The sequence below is a fragment of the Ostrea edulis genome, chromosome 6, assembly GCF_947568905.1.
Source record: "Ostrea edulis chromosome 6, xbOstEdul1.1, whole genome shotgun sequence".
Taxonomy (NCBI): Eukaryota; Metazoa; Mollusca; class Bivalvia; order Ostreida; family Ostreidae; genus Ostrea; species Ostrea edulis.
Genome location: NC_079169.1, coordinates 61574460 through 61595066, shown reverse-complemented (window position 1 = coordinate 61595066; position 20607 = coordinate 61574460). Strand labels below are relative to the sequence as shown.

The 20607-nt window shown below is 35.3% G+C and overlaps 1 protein-coding gene across 2 annotated transcripts; it reads left to right on the top strand.

Annotated features, from left to right (window-relative positions):
• Positions 1-9292: 9292 nt before the first annotated feature.
• On the top strand, positions 9293-19527 carry LOC125648216 (arrestin domain-containing protein 1-like). 2 transcript variants are annotated; one of them, XM_048875178.2, is made up of 8 exons: positions 9294-9493; positions 9951-10027; positions 10129-10251; positions 13748-13885; positions 16136-16368; positions 18311-18493; positions 18668-18868; positions 19360-19527. In XM_048875178.2, the coding sequence occupies exons 2-8, from the start codon at positions 10012-10014 to the stop codon at positions 19432-19434; spliced, it is 969 nt and encodes a 322-aa protein (XP_048731135.2). In that variant the 5' UTR covers positions 9294-9493; positions 9951-10011; the 3' UTR covers positions 19435-19527. The 2 variants fall into 2 exon arrangements, with proteins under 2 accessions (XP_048731136.2, XP_048731135.2); XM_048875179.2 differs by lacking the exon at positions 9951-10027 and having other exon boundaries at positions 9293-9493.
• Positions 19528-20607: the final 1080 nt, after the last annotated feature.

The window sequence follows — 20607 nt, the reverse complement described above, 5'->3', positions numbered from 1 at the left end:
ATCGTCAACTTCCCATATCTATGTAGCAATATTCCATTATCACCTGCATAATTATGGTGTTTATACCTTTCAACTGATTAGATACGCAAGAGCTTGTTCTGCGTATGGTCAGTTTTTTAATCGAAGCAGGCTACTGACAAACAAGTTGATGATACAGGGGTTCCAACAGTCTCGTTTAAAGCCACCATTTCGCAAATGTTATGGTCGTTATAACGATCTAGTTTGCCAATACAACCTATCATTGGGTAAAATGCTGTCTGACATGTTTCATGCTAATTGTTAGGCCGTTCATGGTACACTGATTTTGACTATACGGATAACTCCGTTTACCTGATCAAGATATCTAGGGCTCACGGCTGGTGTGACCGGTCAACAGGGGATGCTTACTCCTCCTAGACACCTGATCCCACCTCTGGTATATCCAGGGGTCCGTGTTTGCCCAACTCTCTTTTTTTGTATTGCTTATAAATAGGAGTTATGAGAATGATCACTGTTCGTTATCTTCACCTTTCATGCAAAGAAAGTATGCCACAGTCTGATGATGGCTGATACTACCTGAAACAAAGTTCTTCAAACTCTATGTAAACATTTTCACGGGAGTATTATATACCGTTTGCGATACTCTCGCTCAAATGTTCTCGAAACTAAGAAATATGTCGACTCGGATTTCTCTCCACCATCAGTTTGGGACAAAAATAGCAGAATTCAAATCGACTGCTTTTGTCCAACCTGTGAAATCGAAATAAGTGACGTGAACAGATCCCAGTGCTATATTTAAATAAGTGTTCTGTGTATCGATCGATGGTTGATGTGTTGCAAGTTTTCCACGAACGTTGTCCCAGCACAATATAAACCCAGAGTGTAATATGAATAAAGGGTCTTAGCTTAAAACTCTGACAGCAGGTAGTTATAGACAAACGAAGAGTTCTGTGTGTAAAATATTTCCCCAAATTCGATCAAGTTGAACAACCTGTAAATGTTCAAAATGTCAAAAGAAAATTTAAGAATTGTCGAGAATCAAACTCCTTGTCTATGCACGTCTTTAAGTTATTAACAAATACCGTAGCTTTTAAACTGTGAGAGGAATTTTAAGAACAAACCATGTCCTTTATCTAATATAAAATTTTCTCAAAATAGACTAAGTTCAACAACCTGTAGTTTTCTTAAAAATTGAAGAAAGTCAAAATACTTGCCATATGCACAGCTTCCATACCCATACAAATACAATGTAAAATAAGAAGGTCCTCACTTGAAAACAGTGGAAGGGAAAATAAAAGACAAATCATGTACTCTCTATGCAATATTTCCTCAAAACTGACAAAGTTCAACAACCTGTAATTTTCTCAAAAATTGAAGAAAATCAGAATCCTTGCCACATGCACGTCTTCAATATCCATACAAACACTCTGTAAAAACAAGATGGTCCTCACTTAAAAATTGTGAGGGGAGTTCACCGAACAAATTATGTACCCTCCATATACATGTAACAATAATTTTGAAATGAAGGGGCAAAACTCCTGCAAGAGAGGTCGAAATGAAACAAAATTGCAACATGAGTGATCCACAAAGAAGCTACATAACAAGTTTCAGCTTGACATGTGACAGAGAAATGAAATTAGAAACAGAAAACCCCGAACAGACGGACGCACAGACATCGCTGTACCATTATACGTCCTATCTAAAAACGGGCGTACAGAAATGAAAGAAAAAGTGAGCAAACTCACATACCCCACGCTCCAACATTGCTTGACAATGCCTCACATAATCAGTGGCAGATTTAGAGGGGGCGCAGCCGGCGCCCCCCCCCCCCTCCTAAATTTTTCAAATTTAAGGTAAATCGAGGTATCTTGTTTCGGAAAATGTAGTAAACGATACAAGAAACAATAATTTCTTCCACTCCCGGAGAAATAAATGACAAAATCTTTTTATTTCTTAAATTACTTTATTGGGAGAACTTAATTTTTTCCAAAAAAACCTTAAAACTTGGGTCATTTTATTAATTTCACCTTATTAAAATGATAGAAAATAGTACAAATGACTAAATAGGAGAAATATTTCAAGTCCCATAAAATCTGTAAAATCCAGAAGCTTCCGGATAAAGTGGCGCCCCCCCCCCCCGTAACTGCAATTCCTGGATCCGCCCCTGATAATGAATGGTAATGCTGTACATTACTTTTGGACAAGCAGACGAAATCATAATGAATTTTATACATGTAACGGGATACATATAATTGATTAAAAATTGATAATAACAGGATTTTCAAAAAGAGATAATTTCATCAGATTCCTTCCAGTGTTTAATTGGTATATGTAAACAAGTCAGAACTCACAATATACTCAGCAAAAATACAACACAATCATTTATTATAGATGTACAAAAAATATACATCAGGTATGAAAAATTCCGTAAAAGTATCAGTTTTAAGTTCAAAAGTCATCCACGACATCAATTTTAGTAATCTTTTATATGCTTACCTCTACATCTTAATGTTTATTTGAATGGCAGTATGTTGGGAGTATATAACAGGGGTTTTCAGTTTGAAAAGGGTATTTATAACAATGTCAGTTTCAAAGAAAAATTATATGGAATTGAATTTGATTGTATTTCTGTTCATTGTATAATTTTATGAACTCTTTCTGAAACCGGTTTGACACAAGTTGTTAAATATATTATATTTTGGCGTAAGGTCTATGTTCAAAAGGGGCATAACTCCCAGAAAAATTAATGAATAAGAATTTCCTGGGAATATGCACATCTACACAAGGTGTCCTTATTAACTACAACGTTTCATGAAATTCGGTTCATCGGTTTCAGAGGAGTTGCTCTGACAAGAACAGGACAGACAGGCTCGAAATTCTAAGTTCAAAAGGGACATAACTCCCAGAAAAATGAATGAATCAGAACTTCCTCGGAATATGCACATGTATACAGTGTGTCCTTATTAACTACACTGTTTTACGAAATTCTATTGAGCGGTCTAAGAGGAGTTGCGCTGGCAAGAAAGGGCCGACGGACGGTTAAAAAACAATTACAGTTCGATTATGAATCTTTGAGTTTTCGATGAAAATCCTCCAACTACACAGGGAGCAATTGGTTTATATAACTGTTTGATGCATTACATCCACGTTGTTGGTGAGAAGCCATTCCCTACAGTCGTTTCTGGTGATGGTATCAGCTGTGAGCGGGGGAAATGCTCTAAAAGCAATGTGCGGTGGCTTAAATGAGTGGGAAAGACTTGAAGGTCTGGAACCATTCCCTTAAGAATTTCACAAGGAAATGATATTGCGGAAAACTTTGTTCGAAAGACCCGTAGATCTCATTTCTAAATGCCAAGCGTTTCGCGAAGGAGCAATCTCTACCTATGTTAATGTCTTAGGTTTGACACGATCAGGGCTCGAACTCACGATCCCACAGTTAAGAAGCGAACACTCTGCCATTGAGCTAACACGGAAGCCAGAGGAAGAAGATGACTTCTAACTGAACCATGATGTGCTAAAGAGATGCTGTTAGAGAAGGTGACGCGGAAGTCATGATGAAGTATTGGCGGTTGCATCTAGCATAATATTTTGCAAAAGGGCATGTAGCAAGTACAATTGTAAATAATTCTGGCACATCAACTTCTCTGTGCAACAAATGGATGGTTGTCGGAGAAAATTAAAGAAACAATGACGTAAAACAGAACTGTCAATTAATGTGGTGGAATTGGGAGAAATTTGCCAATGGATCTCATGAAAAAACCTATCATTGGGTCAAATGCTGTCTGACGTGTTTCATACCGACTGTTAGACCGTTCTTCGCAAACTGATTTTGACTACGGATAACTCCATTTACCTGATCAAGACATAGGTCTCACGGCGGGTGTGACCGGTCGACAGGGGATGTTTACTACTCCTAGGCACCTGATCCGACCTCTGGTATATCCAGGGATCTGTGTTTGCCCAACTCTCAATTTTGTATTTAAGGGAATATGAGAGAAAAATACTTGTAACAAAAATTCCCCCAGTCCAAAATTTGTTGGGGATTAAACTACATATGTAATTGTTAGAGTGTAAAATAAGTCCTTAAATAAGTCATTGACCATATTTTGATATGGAGAGAGGGAGAGAAAAAAAGAATTACAATTTTCTCAGCCTTGGGAAGAGATCTACCAAAGAGTTACAACCTGAAGAGGAGCCTGAGCAGCGACCAGCCCAATGCTCTAGTCTTGTGGGTGAGTCATAGCATTGTGATCTTGTGAATAACACACAAAGCAACAGTGTTGCAATTTACAGTTAGAGAAATCACGTGTCAGTATTAAATTTACTGCAGATCTCCTTTCCTTCCTTTGGACCACGTTGGTTTCTTTATGCTTGGAAATTTTGTCCTTCTTAAGAGTGCGATCACAGTGATCCTTGTAAGGTCTGCGTAGTAAGGTTATTGGGTTTAGCAATGAGCTGGAAATCTTAAAGATGAGGACGAGATACCCACCCACCCCTACCATTGGAACTTCTATTTGAACTGTAGTTCTCTATATTCGCGGTCAAGCAAAAGGACGCTGTCTCCGATGTACTTGGTGAAAAGGCGATTAATGTACTTGGTATATTCGAGCTAGTCCCGCACTCCCTGGTCATCAAGTTCATGATTGTCAACCATCTCCAACACGATGGCAGCATTACCATAGCCCCTGTTCTATAGACAATTTATAATTGTCCCGGTCAAGCTTTTTGTTGATTTTTACACCAGTGTTGGTTAGTGTAAGACCATCGTCCTTTCCTGCTGCATAAGTAGATCAAGCCAGACGAAATTATGGACAAATCGTAATTTCCCTTTATTATTTGGTATAAAACTTGATGTAGGGGGACCACAGAAGAGAACATATTGGTAAGAATACTAAGATCAATTGTACCCTGTGGGGGTGTAGACTAAACTCCAATAACCCCAGGACAATCGTCTGAAGAATTTACTGTTGCAGTTGCGCGGGGTGAACTCATATCAGGGCCCGGGCTGTTTTTCTCCTGCATGGCTGCTATGGTTTGTTTAAGGAGTTGCATCTTTCGTTTATGTAGCTCTAGAGTTTCGAGCTCCTTCTCCACGATGGCAATCTCACTAGAGAGTGATGGTGGCCGTGGGAGAGTAGGTGCATGAACCCGTGGCATGGTTGCTACCTGCATTTCCTCTGTAGCTTGAACGGGTTCGGTCATGCTCGAGACTACCGCTTCGGTGTTGTGGTCACTCATCTCATCAAATGAGTCGTCGTAAGACCTAATGAAGTCGATCACCGTTCGATCTCTTGGACGAAGATCTATTGATCCTGCTGCATCATCAAGTAAGGGCAGCTCGCCGAGTTACTCCAAGCAATAATGACGCTAATAAACTATACACTTGCGCACCCAATCGTAACTACTCGGCTATTTCCGTAACCGCAAATACGGAAAAGGACGAGCGCGTTATTCGATTGTTGGGCATCGTGAAAGGGGACGCAACTCCCACAGACCCGTGCATAAAGGGACCATGTCAAAATTTATTTTATCATAATAAAAACCACTGAAAAAAAACCCACCACACAATCCAAAATTAAAACCACCACCAAAAAAAAAAAAAAACAACCAAAAAATGATTGACTACGTTAATCAACTTCCTATGTATATCATAATACATGTAATTTATCCATGCCATGGCAATTAAACTAATTTCCCATAGATGTTTATTATTTCCAGAAACACTGTATAATAGACAGGGTAACCTAAATATCATATATACATGTATCTTGTATCTGCATTTTAATAATACCCTTTCGTTATAAAACATTTATTCAATAAGATTAATCTGTTTTCAGAGCATGCAGAAACCGTATTATGTGGAATTGTTGGTCTTATATTTGTTACTGTAAACTTTAATACAATGGTGAATGGTTTCTCTACATGAATGTTTTAACGATAGTTTTCGTTGTTCCTTTACTATATTTACAACTGTGATGTTGTCCTCCTCGATCTGCGCACTGGAACTTGCTTCCCTGCTTTCCAACATAATTTTCACTGAATTCACGTTTCCCACAAGATTGACAATTTTTCATTAGAATCACTACATTCTCTGGGAATTTCTGTTGGAGATCCTTGAGAACTAACACCTGGTTGTATCTGTTTATCTGAAGGCATGGTTCGTGGTCCTGTGGAGTCAATCTATCCAGATGTTGAGGTTAATCCTCCACTTCCCTCGTTTTTTTCAATGGTGTCCACAGCATCGTCTCCGTTATCTGATTCACAAAGTTCAAAGTTGACCAGTATTCAACTATTCTGTTCTTGTTACTGTACTCTTTTCGGCAGTGGTTCTTTTTACAAAAAACCTTACGGTTATGCTGAAAATTTTAAAATTCTTTTATAATTCTTCATTCATATACTTTTGGATGAGCAAAACTAAGTATACACATAGGTGATAAATCTGATATTCTTACTTACAGCATAATTGCAATCAGTTAAGTAAAAGCAGAAACAATTTTTTTTATCTCAGTCGTAAGATTTCTTTGTGAACATGGTTACTGAACGATCTAACAGAATACACATTATTGTCACGTTTTTCAAGAACTATGTATGGTGTAGAATTTCAAAGATCTTGAATTTCATTGTCACTGTCACTTGAACAGAATTTGTGAAGAAAAATCTGTAATTTCTGCTTCATAAACTGTCCCTATCCTCGACTTGGGGTGTAGCCCATCCTATGTTCCCAAATTTATCACTCGGATTGGAATTTTACCTTTCAAAGTCTCTGAATAAGAGTCTATCACCATCGCATTGCGTGGTAAATTTCCATGAGGATTCTGTATCGCCTGAACTAACACATTGGAACGTCCTCGGTTTTGTCGTGCAGTACATATCACAGTAACCATGGATCCAGCCTGTTCTTTTACTGGAACCCGACCAGCGACTTTAGTGAAACTAAGACTATCACCTTCTTATGTCATCTGATACATGGACAACAAATCATTCCATGTGTCACACAAAAGTTCGTTGCCAATTGTAAGCTTATATTTCTAATATAAATTATCTCTGTGCATCATCAAAAGAGTAGATACTAAATAGTGAAATGAAGGCTGTGCAGTTAGGCTCATTTAAAGTATTTATTTTATTTTCATATTAGAAAGAGAAGTGTAAACTATGCATGGACATCCATATTTGTTTATAAGTTTTCCGCACGAAGCTGGCTATTTAGCTGTGTAGTTGCATTTAAAAGTGTGTTTGATGCTGATATTGGGGTGACACAGGTAATTTGATTTTTGTTAGGTTGTATGCACGTGTGGCCCTGTATAGTTTATATATGCATGTTTGGCCCTATTTGGTGTAAGTTTCATACTGAATGTAAGTTTCATACTATATGTAAATTTACTAAATAAATATATATGTATAACATTTCTCTCACACATTTACAAATTACATTGGTTTATTAATTGTGAGAGTGGTATAAACATAATAATCTTATTTATATAAAGTTGATTAAGGTAAGTCAATTGTAGATATTTTTAGCTTGACTTTGTATATTATTTTTCATGCTCATTCATATTACATGTGAATTGCATATTTGTATCTAAATGTTATATTTTCTTTCTTATTTTCATTGTACAACACATTATTTCCCTTTTTACCATATATCAATATATTTTTAATTATATCTACAATGAACGGATTAAAGAAACATACAAATCTGGTGATCACAAATGGCGTCGTGGACATAAATCGTTCACCTACCGTTACTGTAGTAACTTTCTAAAACAATGAGATATCAAATGTTGATAATAAAAAGGGGATATTTCTTACTTCCGATAAAAAACATGGGTTTTTAAATGTGCAATTGCGTATTCATACAACAATTATCGTGATCCAATTCACAGGAAATGACATGCCCAATGCTCCATTTGTATATTGCATGGACACAAAAACCGACACCTAGTGTTTTACAACACTTAAAGAAGCCACTTCTCCCATAAACTATAATTGTTATTCATAATAATGATTAAAGAAAATTTTCATCGATCATCGATCTATATAACCAGGGACCTATATAGTATATAGGTCCCTGATATAACGAAGTAGGTTGAGATTTCTCGTTTGTACAAAGCTGTATTTTCATTCTAGAATATATATATATATATATATATATATACACTCATTTTTCATAATTCTATAGGTTTTCGTATTAATTCAAAGGTATTTAGAATAGTTTTTGCAAAATAAATAGTGTATCTAATAGTATTTTCAAGCCAATACAAAATTTGGAGATTTTAATGGTTTACAATTTATATTTACTATCCATATTTCTCCTACATATAGAACTCCGATATTACTATATACTAAAGCAGTCGAGCCCTTGTGTACCCGACATATCTACCTCAACTCGTTTCCGAGCAAATTGGCTGTTTCTATGAATAGCATAGAAGGGTACTTTTTAACATGGTTGTATCACCTTTTGACGGATTCGGACAGAGCGCAATAACACTTGTTGTAATGGATCTTTAATACATACTCTATCAATTTCATCAAAATTTTTCAAGCGGATCTGAAGAAAAATTTAGAAATGTGGAAAAATGAACACACTCCGATTAAAATAAGTCCAATTAACGCATCCTGATCAACTAAAAGAGAAAGAATGAATAACGTGACACTATTTTGAATTAAGTTATCTCCCTGTTGTCGTAAACACGATGCATACACAGTACTCAAAGATATGAGTGGAATTGTTGTCAAATGATTTTAACATTGTTTTCGCTGTGGCGGAATTAAAGGGATCCGCATGAGTTATACCCCCTTCGATTGAAAATGCCCACTTCCCCCAACCTACTATGATTAGAAATCAAGTATCAATTAAACAATCGTCCATAAATTAGACATCTTAAAAGATATTACGTTTGGGTGTTAGTACACAATTGCTTATTGTATGATGTGATCAACCTTGGTTCATTGAAAACGTAACTTCATTCTTTGCTGAAGAATTGTTTTCTAGACTGTAAGCATAAAGCACCTAGCGCTGTCATATGATTATTATTATGTAGAACTATTATTTAGATATACTGTTTATATAAACAGTAACGACAGTAACGAGTAAATCCATTAAATTACGCTTCTTCTCATTAATGATTTTAAAGCATTGAACTGGTGTTGTCAGTACATGTAAGTTTATGGATCCAACATTGCCCACGGTGTTGTGTCTTTTATCTCGTTTGAATTAAATGACCTATGTATACATATTTAAAAGAATATGAATGTGCATCAAACAAATCGGGGAGTTTAAATTTAAAGATTGTGTCGTGCGTCAGCCTTTCACGCCTCAGCAGACGGTGGAGACGATCATTTAAACTAAACTGTTCGATCTGGGAGAAGCCATGGATCGAGTAACCGCACGATATTGATCCACTGAGCATTTGATTATTACGGAGCAGACATTTCCAGATTCCAAATATCCTTGTCTTTATCCTGATCCATCGTCAAGGCGACCGCTTTGTAGTTACCATGAAAACACTACGGGGTAAGTCTTACCGTGATATGTCGTTCATTTATCATTCGGTTTGATCATCGATAGAACAACCATACTCTTCAGTATTGCGACTTTAAAATGCTTCTAGAGAATGCAGTGGTGAAATGCTATTTTTAACACACATTAATAATGTAAACATGCTAAGTGATATGTAGTTTTAAAACTCCTTTCATTAGAAGGTTTAAATGAACATTTGGCCTATTCTATGTAGCTAACAAACACGAGATAATCTCCGTCACATTTACTGTGGGTAAACTGGTTTGCAGCTATAATATTACATATCAGAAACTGGGGGAACATGAAAGGGGTTAATCATAGCCAAACTGTGAGTCTTAATTTTTCATGAATGAAAATTCATGGAAATTTTCAAGATACAACCCGGAAGGTGGAGTTATATGTTATTCATTGTACGTTTGTGACAAGCTTTTTTTTTCTTTACACGTTTCAGCTTTATTTAACAAATTAAGAAGACAGAGTGTGTGAAATCTTGCATGTTATAACCCTCTAAAATGATAAACATAAAAGGTATGTAAACTTATGTGTTAATTAACATGTTTGATTTACGAAATACAAATCATATTTTGAATATTCTTGAGTATAACAGTGTGGTTGATATATATCATCAGGTCAAATTGAAGGGTACGATAAGGCGCGAGTTGGTATCATATTCGACCATGAAGAGTTGCGGTCTGGTATGAAAGTCAAAGGTCATGTTCAAGTCAACTTGCAAGCTCCACTACAAGTCCACTGTGAGTATAACTGTGAAGTGCTAGAAATATACAAGATTCCGACTGCACCAACTGTATTTTATGTGTTTCAGCAGTAAAATAACTAGATATATCAGGAGCTTTTTAAGAACATACGCGAAGTTTATGTCATTTCCTCTAAAATAATTTTTGATTGCCTCGATATGAAAATAATGTTCTTGTACGATCTCCGAAATAGGTTTATATTCTATATTTTAATATCATTACTGTTGCCATACTTTGTATATCGGCCTGGGTTGTCCAGTGGTTAGTTCACCTAACTAGTAAGGCATGGATCCCAGGTTCGATACCAGGTTGTTGTAAAGATTTTTCTCTCCTTCTTTGCTATTGCAATGTCCGGTATATACATGTACAACTAACATCAGAGTTGATTTCACATATTTACTTGCTTCAACCAGAAATTATCAAAATATTCTAATTCTAAAACAGACATAGTAATCTAAATATGTACCCCTAAAGTTTTCGTAGAAACGAGATATATTGCAAGTGATGTCACGAAAAATTATACATTATTGGGAAATGTCGCGTGTGTCCGTAAATCGTGTATAGAGGTATCCGCTATAGAGATCGGTGATCACAAATACGAGCTGGACAGGTTGTTATTGTATATTGCATGATGTTAAACAATATACAGTCAATCAATGTGATATGCGTTTGATTCGGTAGACAGAGCTAAAATGTGGAACAAAATTTCTATGCTGGGAATTAGGGGCAAGCCTCTTCAGATTCTTCGATCATTATATAATAATATTAAGACATGTGTTCTATTAAAGGGATATTTATCAAATTTTAGATCTTTAATTTGTAAATAATATTGGCGTTTTACAAGGGGAGATAATTTCTCCCCTACCTTTTGCTCTGTACGTAAACGACTGTGAGAAGGAATTTTTGCTTAAGGCAATGCTCCCATCGAGCTACAAGAATTATCTTTATTTCTATTAATGTATGCAGACAGATGATATGGTTATATTAGCTGAATCGGCCTCTGACTTGCAACTTATGTTGAATTCATTGGAAATTTACATTGAAAAATGGTCTTCAACGGTTAATGTTGGAAAAACAAAAGTATTGATTTATAGAAACGGAGGTATTTTACGATCAGACGATGTATGGTTCTATGATAATGAACAAATTGAAGTAGTAAATAAATTTTGTTATCTTGGATTATTGTTGAATTTTAATGGAAAATGTTATGTCACACAAAAAGTTATCATGTAAGAAAGCTTTATTTTCACTAATAAAGAAAATGTTCTAATATGAGATTGAATTTTACAATGCTTGTGTCCTTATTTGATACATATGTAGGAAGCATTGTAAATTACGGATGTGAAGTGTGGGGTGCTCATTCAGCTCCTGATATCGAAAAAGTTCACATGGATTTTTGTAAAAGCATACTGGGTGTGAAAAGTGCTACTCCTAATGTAATGATTTATTGCAAATTGGGTAGATTACCATTGCAATGTGTGAGAAAATTACGAATTTTAAAATATTGGTTAAAGCTTTTATCAACCAAAAATTGTATCTTGAAATCATGTTATGACTATATGTGTGATGAAATGAGTAGTAAACAAATCTGTAAAAATAGGTTTGTAAATGTTAAAGGTATTTTGTCAAATGTTGGATTAATGAACCTATGGTTAAATCAATGTACTTTGAAGCCACAATACATGTTTGCAGTTGATAAGCAACGTATTTTTGATAATTGTAAACAAACAATACTTTCTGATATCAACTCTTCCTCAAAATGAGGAATTTATAAACATTTGATTAACCATTGTACTTTGCAATACTACTTAACTAAAAGTATTCCTATGCAGTATAAAAAGGTTATATGTAAGTTAAGATTATCGTCTCACTGGTTAGTTATTGAAACCGGTAGATACAAAAATGTTCCTTTAGAAAAACGTTTATGTCCTTTATGTACCTTAGATGTAGAATATGAGTTTCTTTTTCTTCTTTAAGTGTTCCTATTACAGTCATTTAAGAATCAAATTTTTGAAAAAAGTATTATATCAGACCCCCTGTTTTTAAATTAATTCAATTTTTATTGACACAGAATGTAAAGGAATTATGTAACTTGGGTAAGTTTATTAAGAATTGCTTTGAAATCAGAAATATTAATGTGTATAAGCACAATTTCCATTCTATCTTGACCTTTATATGTTTTTAGAATTAATACATTGTATACTATGTCTATAAGATGTATTTGCTTTTGACTAATAAACAAGAACAATCAATTTCCATTTGCATTGTATCCGAGGGATTGTTTATTTTAATTTGTTACGAAGGATTTCATTGGTCAAGTTTACGTCTGTATCAAGTTGAAAACGAGCGAGATGTTCCGGATGCTCAACCACAAGACAATTTGGTCTCCTATTTCCGTACAAGACTAGTAGAACGAGAGATTGATAAGCGAGAGAAAGTTCAGTAGATTTTGCACATATACGTAAACATGTACAGTAAATACATGTATGTAAAGAAAATTAGGTTTTGAAAAAGATATAGCCTATGGCTTGAAAATCGAACCCATTCTCTCACCAGATGGCGCGTTACACAAGCTTCAATTACACTTCTGTGAACGCTTAAAATAATGTGAAAATTTAATCACATGGTATAAACAATCATTCCCTTTAAAATGACAAATCAGGCTCTTTCCACAGCGCACTGACACTTTCATAATTACATATTCACCATCTAGGTGTTTGTCTCTTATTTTTCAAGTTTTATCGTATTTTTAGAGACTCTTTTACGTCAAGTTCCATGTTTACATCAAATTTCCACCACGTGAATACCCTACATTCATCCGCGTAATTACGAAGTAGTTCCAAATTCAGGATAATTAAGACAGCGATTTTAATCAATTTATCGTGAACATTGATTTAATTGCACCAATTGCATTTCATACTATGACTAAATATCTAGTCCAAAACATAAATGATGCATATCAGAAACTTTTACAAGATGTTGACAGAGGTGACGTGCCCGGTGCACGGGTAAAGAGTGAAAGGAACCATGGTTTAAACCAATGAGATCCTTTGTAACAAACTAAAATAAAGAATCCCTGGATACAATACAAATGAAAAAGTATACAATACAAATAAAAAAAATATATATAATGCATTACAATGCAAATAAAAAACTTATACAAAGCAATGGAAAAGATAAGCTATTGCAACGTTTGACATGCCATAGTGCTACATGTACCGTAAGGAATGGGGCGCTACTCGTACATTAACCCCTACATAATAAATAATTTGAAACTGAAAAATCCCTCCAAATTCTTCTGGAAAGCAGATGCACCACTACCATTCCATATGAAATTGATTTATGATGTTTGAACAGAGGACCGAATTGTTTACGAAAATAACCTGTACTACATGTATAAATATAAAACCATTTGAATATAATTGACAAATGGGGCTGAGAAGATGTTATCGAAACATTCTTGATTTCCCGTATTTTTCACATCATGTTGCAGATGTCAAAATCCGGTTCCATGGTCTCGCGCAGACGCACACAGCCGTTCACTCCACGGACTACAGTCATGGTCTGGGCTACAACAACGAGGACGGGGATAAGGAAGTCTACCTCAATGAGCTGCTGACTCTCTATGAAGGTATTGTACCCCAATCCGACAGTTACTATTTCTTAAGATGTGCATAGATAACAGACACAACCTATCCTATCTGTACTTTAATTACTATTCTGCTTTGTTTGCCCTTTTCACAATCGATCCTTTTTTCCCTCAAAGCCAGGCTGTCCAGCGGTCCTAAAATTCCTATAAAAAATCCTTCTTTTTTTTTTTTTTTTTTTTTTTTATAGTTTTGCTAAAATTTCTTATAAATGTTAAATTCAAGGAGAAATCCTTAAAAAAAAAAAGCCCTCATTTTCCCTGTCAATTCCTATTTTTTCAAAAATATATTTCTATTCTAGCAATTTTGAAAATGTGTTCAAACTAAATTTGACCAATGAATCCATGTGTCAATCTGTTTATTGCTTGTGACTTTGTGACGAAGATGTGACTATATAGTTGGTTATAGCCAATAATAGCTGGAAAACGCTCCTCCTGCACGGAGAGTATTTTTGTGAGTTTCATTATTGTCAAAATTGCGAAAGTAAGACCATTTAAATGTCGAAAACTGCTCAAATTTAGTTATGAAATTCCTAATTCTAGCCCTAAATTTTCGTAATTTTAGCCCTAAAATTAGCCCTTATTTTTTTTGTCAGAGAGTTCTGGACAGCCTGCAAAGCGCGAAGCATAGCTGCAGCGCTTTTTGTCACCAGTTGGTTTTCTACTTTCGTTTTCGCGTCTCTGGATAACGGTCATTCATGAGCTAGGTCTGTTGCAGGGGATAATTTCGAACCGTATAGCCCCGATCTGAAGTGATATCATACTTGTGTAAAAATGTGCAGAATAACTTTTAGGATACATGTCATTTAGTGTAGCCAAGTGTTTAATGAAAAAAATGATGTGGAAAAAGTGGGAGTCACTATGATTCATAGCATAGAGATTATATAGATTGGTGCAAATACAAAACTAAGACACGTTGCTGAAGAAATTAGATTAAAACCTACATGGTCCAGCAAAAGACCTGTAGCTGAGAGGGAAGGTGGATGGCCCCAGATAAAAGGTGGATTTTTAAGAAAGACAGATTTCATTATTGTGCACAGTATCTAAATCTCCCCTTACGGTACTCTGATGGGGTTTGGGTGTTGCGGATTAGCGCAAATGAGAGAAAATCAAACCGAGAAATAGACATCCTGCTCAGAGCATGTTTTGTGCACCAGCACCAGTGTGTATGTCGTTACATGTCATTTATTAACCACATCAATAGGAAATACAAGTATTGACATAAAAACGGAAATACGATTTTTCAATAGCTTGTCATAACCGGACTTTGATGTATACCCCCTACACACGTTTCAGAACCAAAAGACACTGTCCCCTGCTCTCTATAGGGAACAGTCTAACCTGATGACTTGGGGGTTAAATGTCAATTTAGTCTTGCAGCATTTGCCTTTAACCTTTTATAGTTGGCCGAAAAAAATATTTGTAGAACAGACCAGACGTCCAAACCTTACAGAACGCGGACTCAAAGGAAACCCCGAGTCCACCATAACGTGATTGATAGTATTAATTTCTTCAGAACTGCTTGTGATGAAAAAGTACTAGTATTACACCTTGTGAATGTTGCCAAAGTTAAGCCATATTTCATGTAAAGATCAGACTTCACACGCTTAGGTTAGAAAATATTCATTTTTCTGGCAAACTTGTTTGAATGGCGACATTTAAAGAACACCATACTCAATGGGCTTTTTTAAGCTTGCGGACAGGCGCCCCTATATTTTTAATGTTCAATGTCTTGGGTATTTAGCCTATATTGTGTAAAGAGTAGGCTAGATACCCAAGGCACATAATATAAAAAAGATACAGGAGGGTCCTATTCACAAACAACAAGCACCTGATATGTTAAAAATTACCCGTATCAAGGATTTTAACAGAATGAATTTTGCACAATGTATTTCTTTTCAATATCATTTATAATTATGTATATCTAGGTTGGCTTTAATCTTAATTCACAACTGTAGCATCTCGAGGTATCATCCAAAAGATTGATATAGCAACAATTACATGTAACATCAAATACATCGATAGGTTCTGAAATTACGTGCTTGTATACGAGGGTCGGGTAAAGTATAGGCGAGAGAGTGGGGGGGGGGGGGGGGGACCAGGGTAAAAGGGTGTAGTGAGGGAAGGGTGAAACGAGGGAGGAAGAGGTGCGAGACGAGTGTCCCTATCCTAACAGAAAATAATCACTGAGTGTTCTATACATGTATGTATTATTGTTGTTACCTAAAATTTCAGCGGGTCCAGATGATGAAGGGACTGTGGACGCGGGAAACCATACCTATCCATTTGAAGTGGATTTTCCGGAGAATATGCCGTCTTCATTTTCAGAACACAACGGAATGGGTCACGTGATCTATCACTGCCATGTCCAAATTGGACGGCGATACGCGTATGGTCCTGACATTTCAAAAACCAAGTGGTTTGATGTTTACAATCCCCTTAATCTGCAAACTGTGCCAGATGCTCTGGTGAGTCTTGTCTACTTTAGAACTATATGTATTTTACCTCAGGATGTAGTGTACTTTTTGATTTTCATTCCTATTTTACGGTCGATTTTTTCAACTGGCAGAATGGAAGTAAGATCTCGTTGACATGAGTGATTTGTAAAACTGATGCAGATAATCACATCACGTATAGAGATGTCTATTCATTAAAATATCGGGAAAATTTCAATGAAAAATGCTTTATGTGCCACGACTCTGTTCTGTGATATGCATTTCTACTCAATATTTGCTGCCAATAATACTAAAAGTTCATATTCCTTTTCTTTAATGAATTATCATATCACGCAGGTCGTCTTTTCTGACAAATGTATTTTTGTCGTTTGTTGATTATTCAGGAAATGTTGTAAAGTCTCGATATTATCACGGAGTTGCAATGTTTATTATTTCCGGAATTTGTACTTCTCTCAAATTCTGTGATTAGTGGAAATTTATGATTTAAACTTTTTATTTATGTCAATGTAGCTTCATCCTCATGATTGTGATGTCATAGGTTTTTGCAAAATCTTTTATTTCGTGAAAATTTGTGCATCATGGATATATCTTTTGAAGGAATGTTATTCACTGGGTATAATGTTAAAAAGGTAAACTATTCGATATATCATATTTTCTATAAATTATCTATGCTAAAAAATGTTGTCAAGGGCAATAACTCCTAGGCTGGTATTTCTCTAATGTACGTCTATTATGAAATGATTTTTTTGATATCCAGAATTGATTTATATATACACGTATCTATAAATTAAGTAACAGATTCTATAATCTTTTCAAATGAATTTCTTGTCATTTTACCACTTTTTATGGTTATTTTTCTTCTTTTGATCATGCTGTTTAATGAAAATGTGCGATTTTCTGATGTTGACTTGCACGACTGTTTATGATTGTGTGGCATTTTTAAAAAGGTATAAGTGGAAATCAATACAGTTTTTCTACTTTGAACCATTAATTTTTGAGAAGTCTCATGAGGGTGAATCTACACTGTATCTTTACAAATAGAACCAGGCAGACTACGGTAAACCTTCTATGACAAAGCTTGACTTTTCGCAGGTTTATATCCCGTAGTTTTGTACTGTTAGAATGTTAGGAGAGATTTCAAATATATATAATATAACACAGCAAATACGAGGTGTTGTAAACAGCACCGGGTATCAACCTGATTAAAATTACATGTGGCTGTTTTTAATTTGCTACTGTTGAAAGAAGCCGATTAAAAACCGCTAATTTTAATTAAATTAGCCGGGCATTGTACAATAGTACATTAGTATCATAATGCTTCATTTTAACCTTGAACAGCTTTCGCTCTGTTCACACCACTATAAAAGTACACTTTATTTTTTTAATCAGAATAACAACACACACGGTAATCAGTACTGTATTTTTCTTTCATGCATCAAATAAAATCTTTACCTGTGACTACTGTAACTCTTTACACATAATTTGCGGAAGTCAGTAATTATTCGATTTATAATCATGACAAGGGACAAAGATGAATTTCAATAAATGTGTGTTTTATATAAGATATCATATCATGCACATATGTGCTCAGGCCCTGGTTCACATATTGAGTGGGTAGCACAATAGCAGAGCACGCGCATCCTCTTTACACCTCTGCGGCCCGTTCCTCGACAGTTGTTGTATGCGAGAGGGTACTCCATTAAAAAAACACGAGTTTTCTTGAAGTACTCCAAATTCCCTCACCAATCCCCCCTCACACCATCTTCTGTACAAAACCAAGCTCTCTTGCTTTCTTGAGTTGTCCTGGTATATATTTATCTATTTATTCAACACCTGAACATTAAAAGAGTCATCTCCATTGATTATTTCTCAGTATGAAAATCGGAAGACAAAACTTTCATCCTTCAATTCATTCTTATATTCGACTGTAATATACAGTATATTTTCGTTTTAGGTTCCATTGGAAGTTAGGCGAGAATGCATGGCGCGGTCCTGCTGTTGTCATCGTGGATCCGTTGAAATTCAACTTAAGTTACAGAAATCTGGTTTTATTCCTGGAGAAAGAATAGGATACGACATTTATGTAAAAAACAATACCTCATCAGAACTTAAAGATATGTCTACCACAATCCAAAGGGTATGTCTACCACAATTCAAAGGGCATGCACATGGAGATGAATTAATCTATGTACATGTTTTTCCAAACTACAATCTTTCATTTTTTTGGTTTGGATTTTTATAGAATCGTTTATTAATAATGATCACCACATGTTTTACATGTATCAACAGTTAGATTGCTCTCTTTTGATAGGTAGTGACCTACATTGGACATAACGGAAGTTTTAAGAGAACGGTGTCAGAGAGTAAAGTCTTCACTGTAGCAGAGAGGGTTTTAAGGCTTGGTGTTAATGAAGAAGATACCATCAGCGGCTCCTCCATGGGACAGCTGCCCGTTCTCCCACCTTCTGGTTTACCGGGCTGTAAAATCATCGACATTAATTACTTTGCTAAGGTAACTAATTATTGGAATGGACACGTATACATGGGTTTAATTTGAACTTTACACACGTCCGATTAACCCAGTGCGAACATTTGATTAAAACCGTAATCTAATTTTCCCCCCTCTATTCTTAATAACAATTGTCATGCTCTGGTACTTTTAGATTATTTTTTTTTCAAAATGAGATTATTTCACCTGACCGGAGTACACTTAAAGATAAAAACACTGTCATGGTTTTTTTTTCTGTTTTGTTTTTTCTATTTTATTTGTTGTTTGTTTTTGTTTGGTTGGTTGTTTTTTTTTTTTTTTTGGTGTTTTTTTTGTTTTGCAATTACTCTCATTCTGCTACAGTTGATGTTTTTTAGATTAATTTTCCAAAAACAAACAAAATTTGAATGAGTTACTGTTTATTTATACATAATTATCATCATTCTTCCAATAATTCTAATAAGATTTTCTGAACTAATATGTAATTTTAATTATATTATCTCTCTACTTCGCAGGTTGAAATTAAGTTTGGTTTGTGTGGATGTGTTGAACTAGACGATGCCAAAATATGGATAGGAACTGAATCATGAACGCAATCTCATTCACCGTTTCACATTTCCTTTTAATTTATCAATCAATTTATACCTCTTCAATTTTTAGCTATTAAAAAAGTTTTATCACAATATTTCTTTCTTTATTTTTCAAAGATATGTTTACTTTCGCATCACTTGGAGTCCATGCATGTAGTTTCATATACATATATATTCCAATGTATTTCCTTATATGACAATACTAATGAAATTGATATTCAATTTCGTATAACATGAAGTTGGTCACGTGATCAGTCTTTTCTTGCGTATGAATACAATCACCACTTCAAAAGTCAGGTACTTTCACCTGGCATCTTGCTTGTGCAATGCAGTGGCGGATTTAGAGGCCCTTCCCCCATTTTCGCCACAAATTCCAAAAATAGAAGTAGTGCGAGTAAAAGTCGAGATTGGCACCCAAAATGGCTGAGTATTTTGGCTTATACTCTACTTTCACATGCTCCGCCCCCACCCCTCCTTTCGGAAATCCAGGATCCGCTACTGCAATGACATCATAACAAAAACAAAATTTTTAAAAACCGCATCAGAATATTTATAAAGATGTTTTATCTTGAAAACCGACAAGCATTTCATCAATTAATAAAACAGAAGCATTAAATATACCGTAATTTGTTTCATTTTAAATTCCGTTTGCAACTAGGCCTAAAACTGCAACATGGCGAATTTATACGATGACTTTGATATTAGAAGCGAAGAAATGGAGGCAGAATTAGATCCATTGCAGTGGCGGATTTATGGGGAGGGGGGGGGGGCAGTTCTGATAGGTCAATAATAAAATTGAAGTCTGAATTGACACACGTTATCTAATCCATAAATACATATGTAGAGAAAATAATTCTCAGGATTATTACTTCATGATGGTGTTAGAGACTAGTGGTTAAGTACATGAGCCATGTTTGTTTTTATAGTTCAAATATTCTTATCATTATTTCACAACCAATAAGAATATGACATAAACTTATAAATGTTTATCACATTGACCAATCAGAACTTACCTTTCGATTCAGTGCGATTAAACCGGAAGTAAGACAGTCTAGCGAAATTCTTAGGCACTTGGAGGTGTAAAAACATCTTTTTCTTCGAATGAACGGCATTGGAACGGAAAGAAACCGTACATATATTGAAAGTAAGGTATATGTGAACGATTCATCGCGT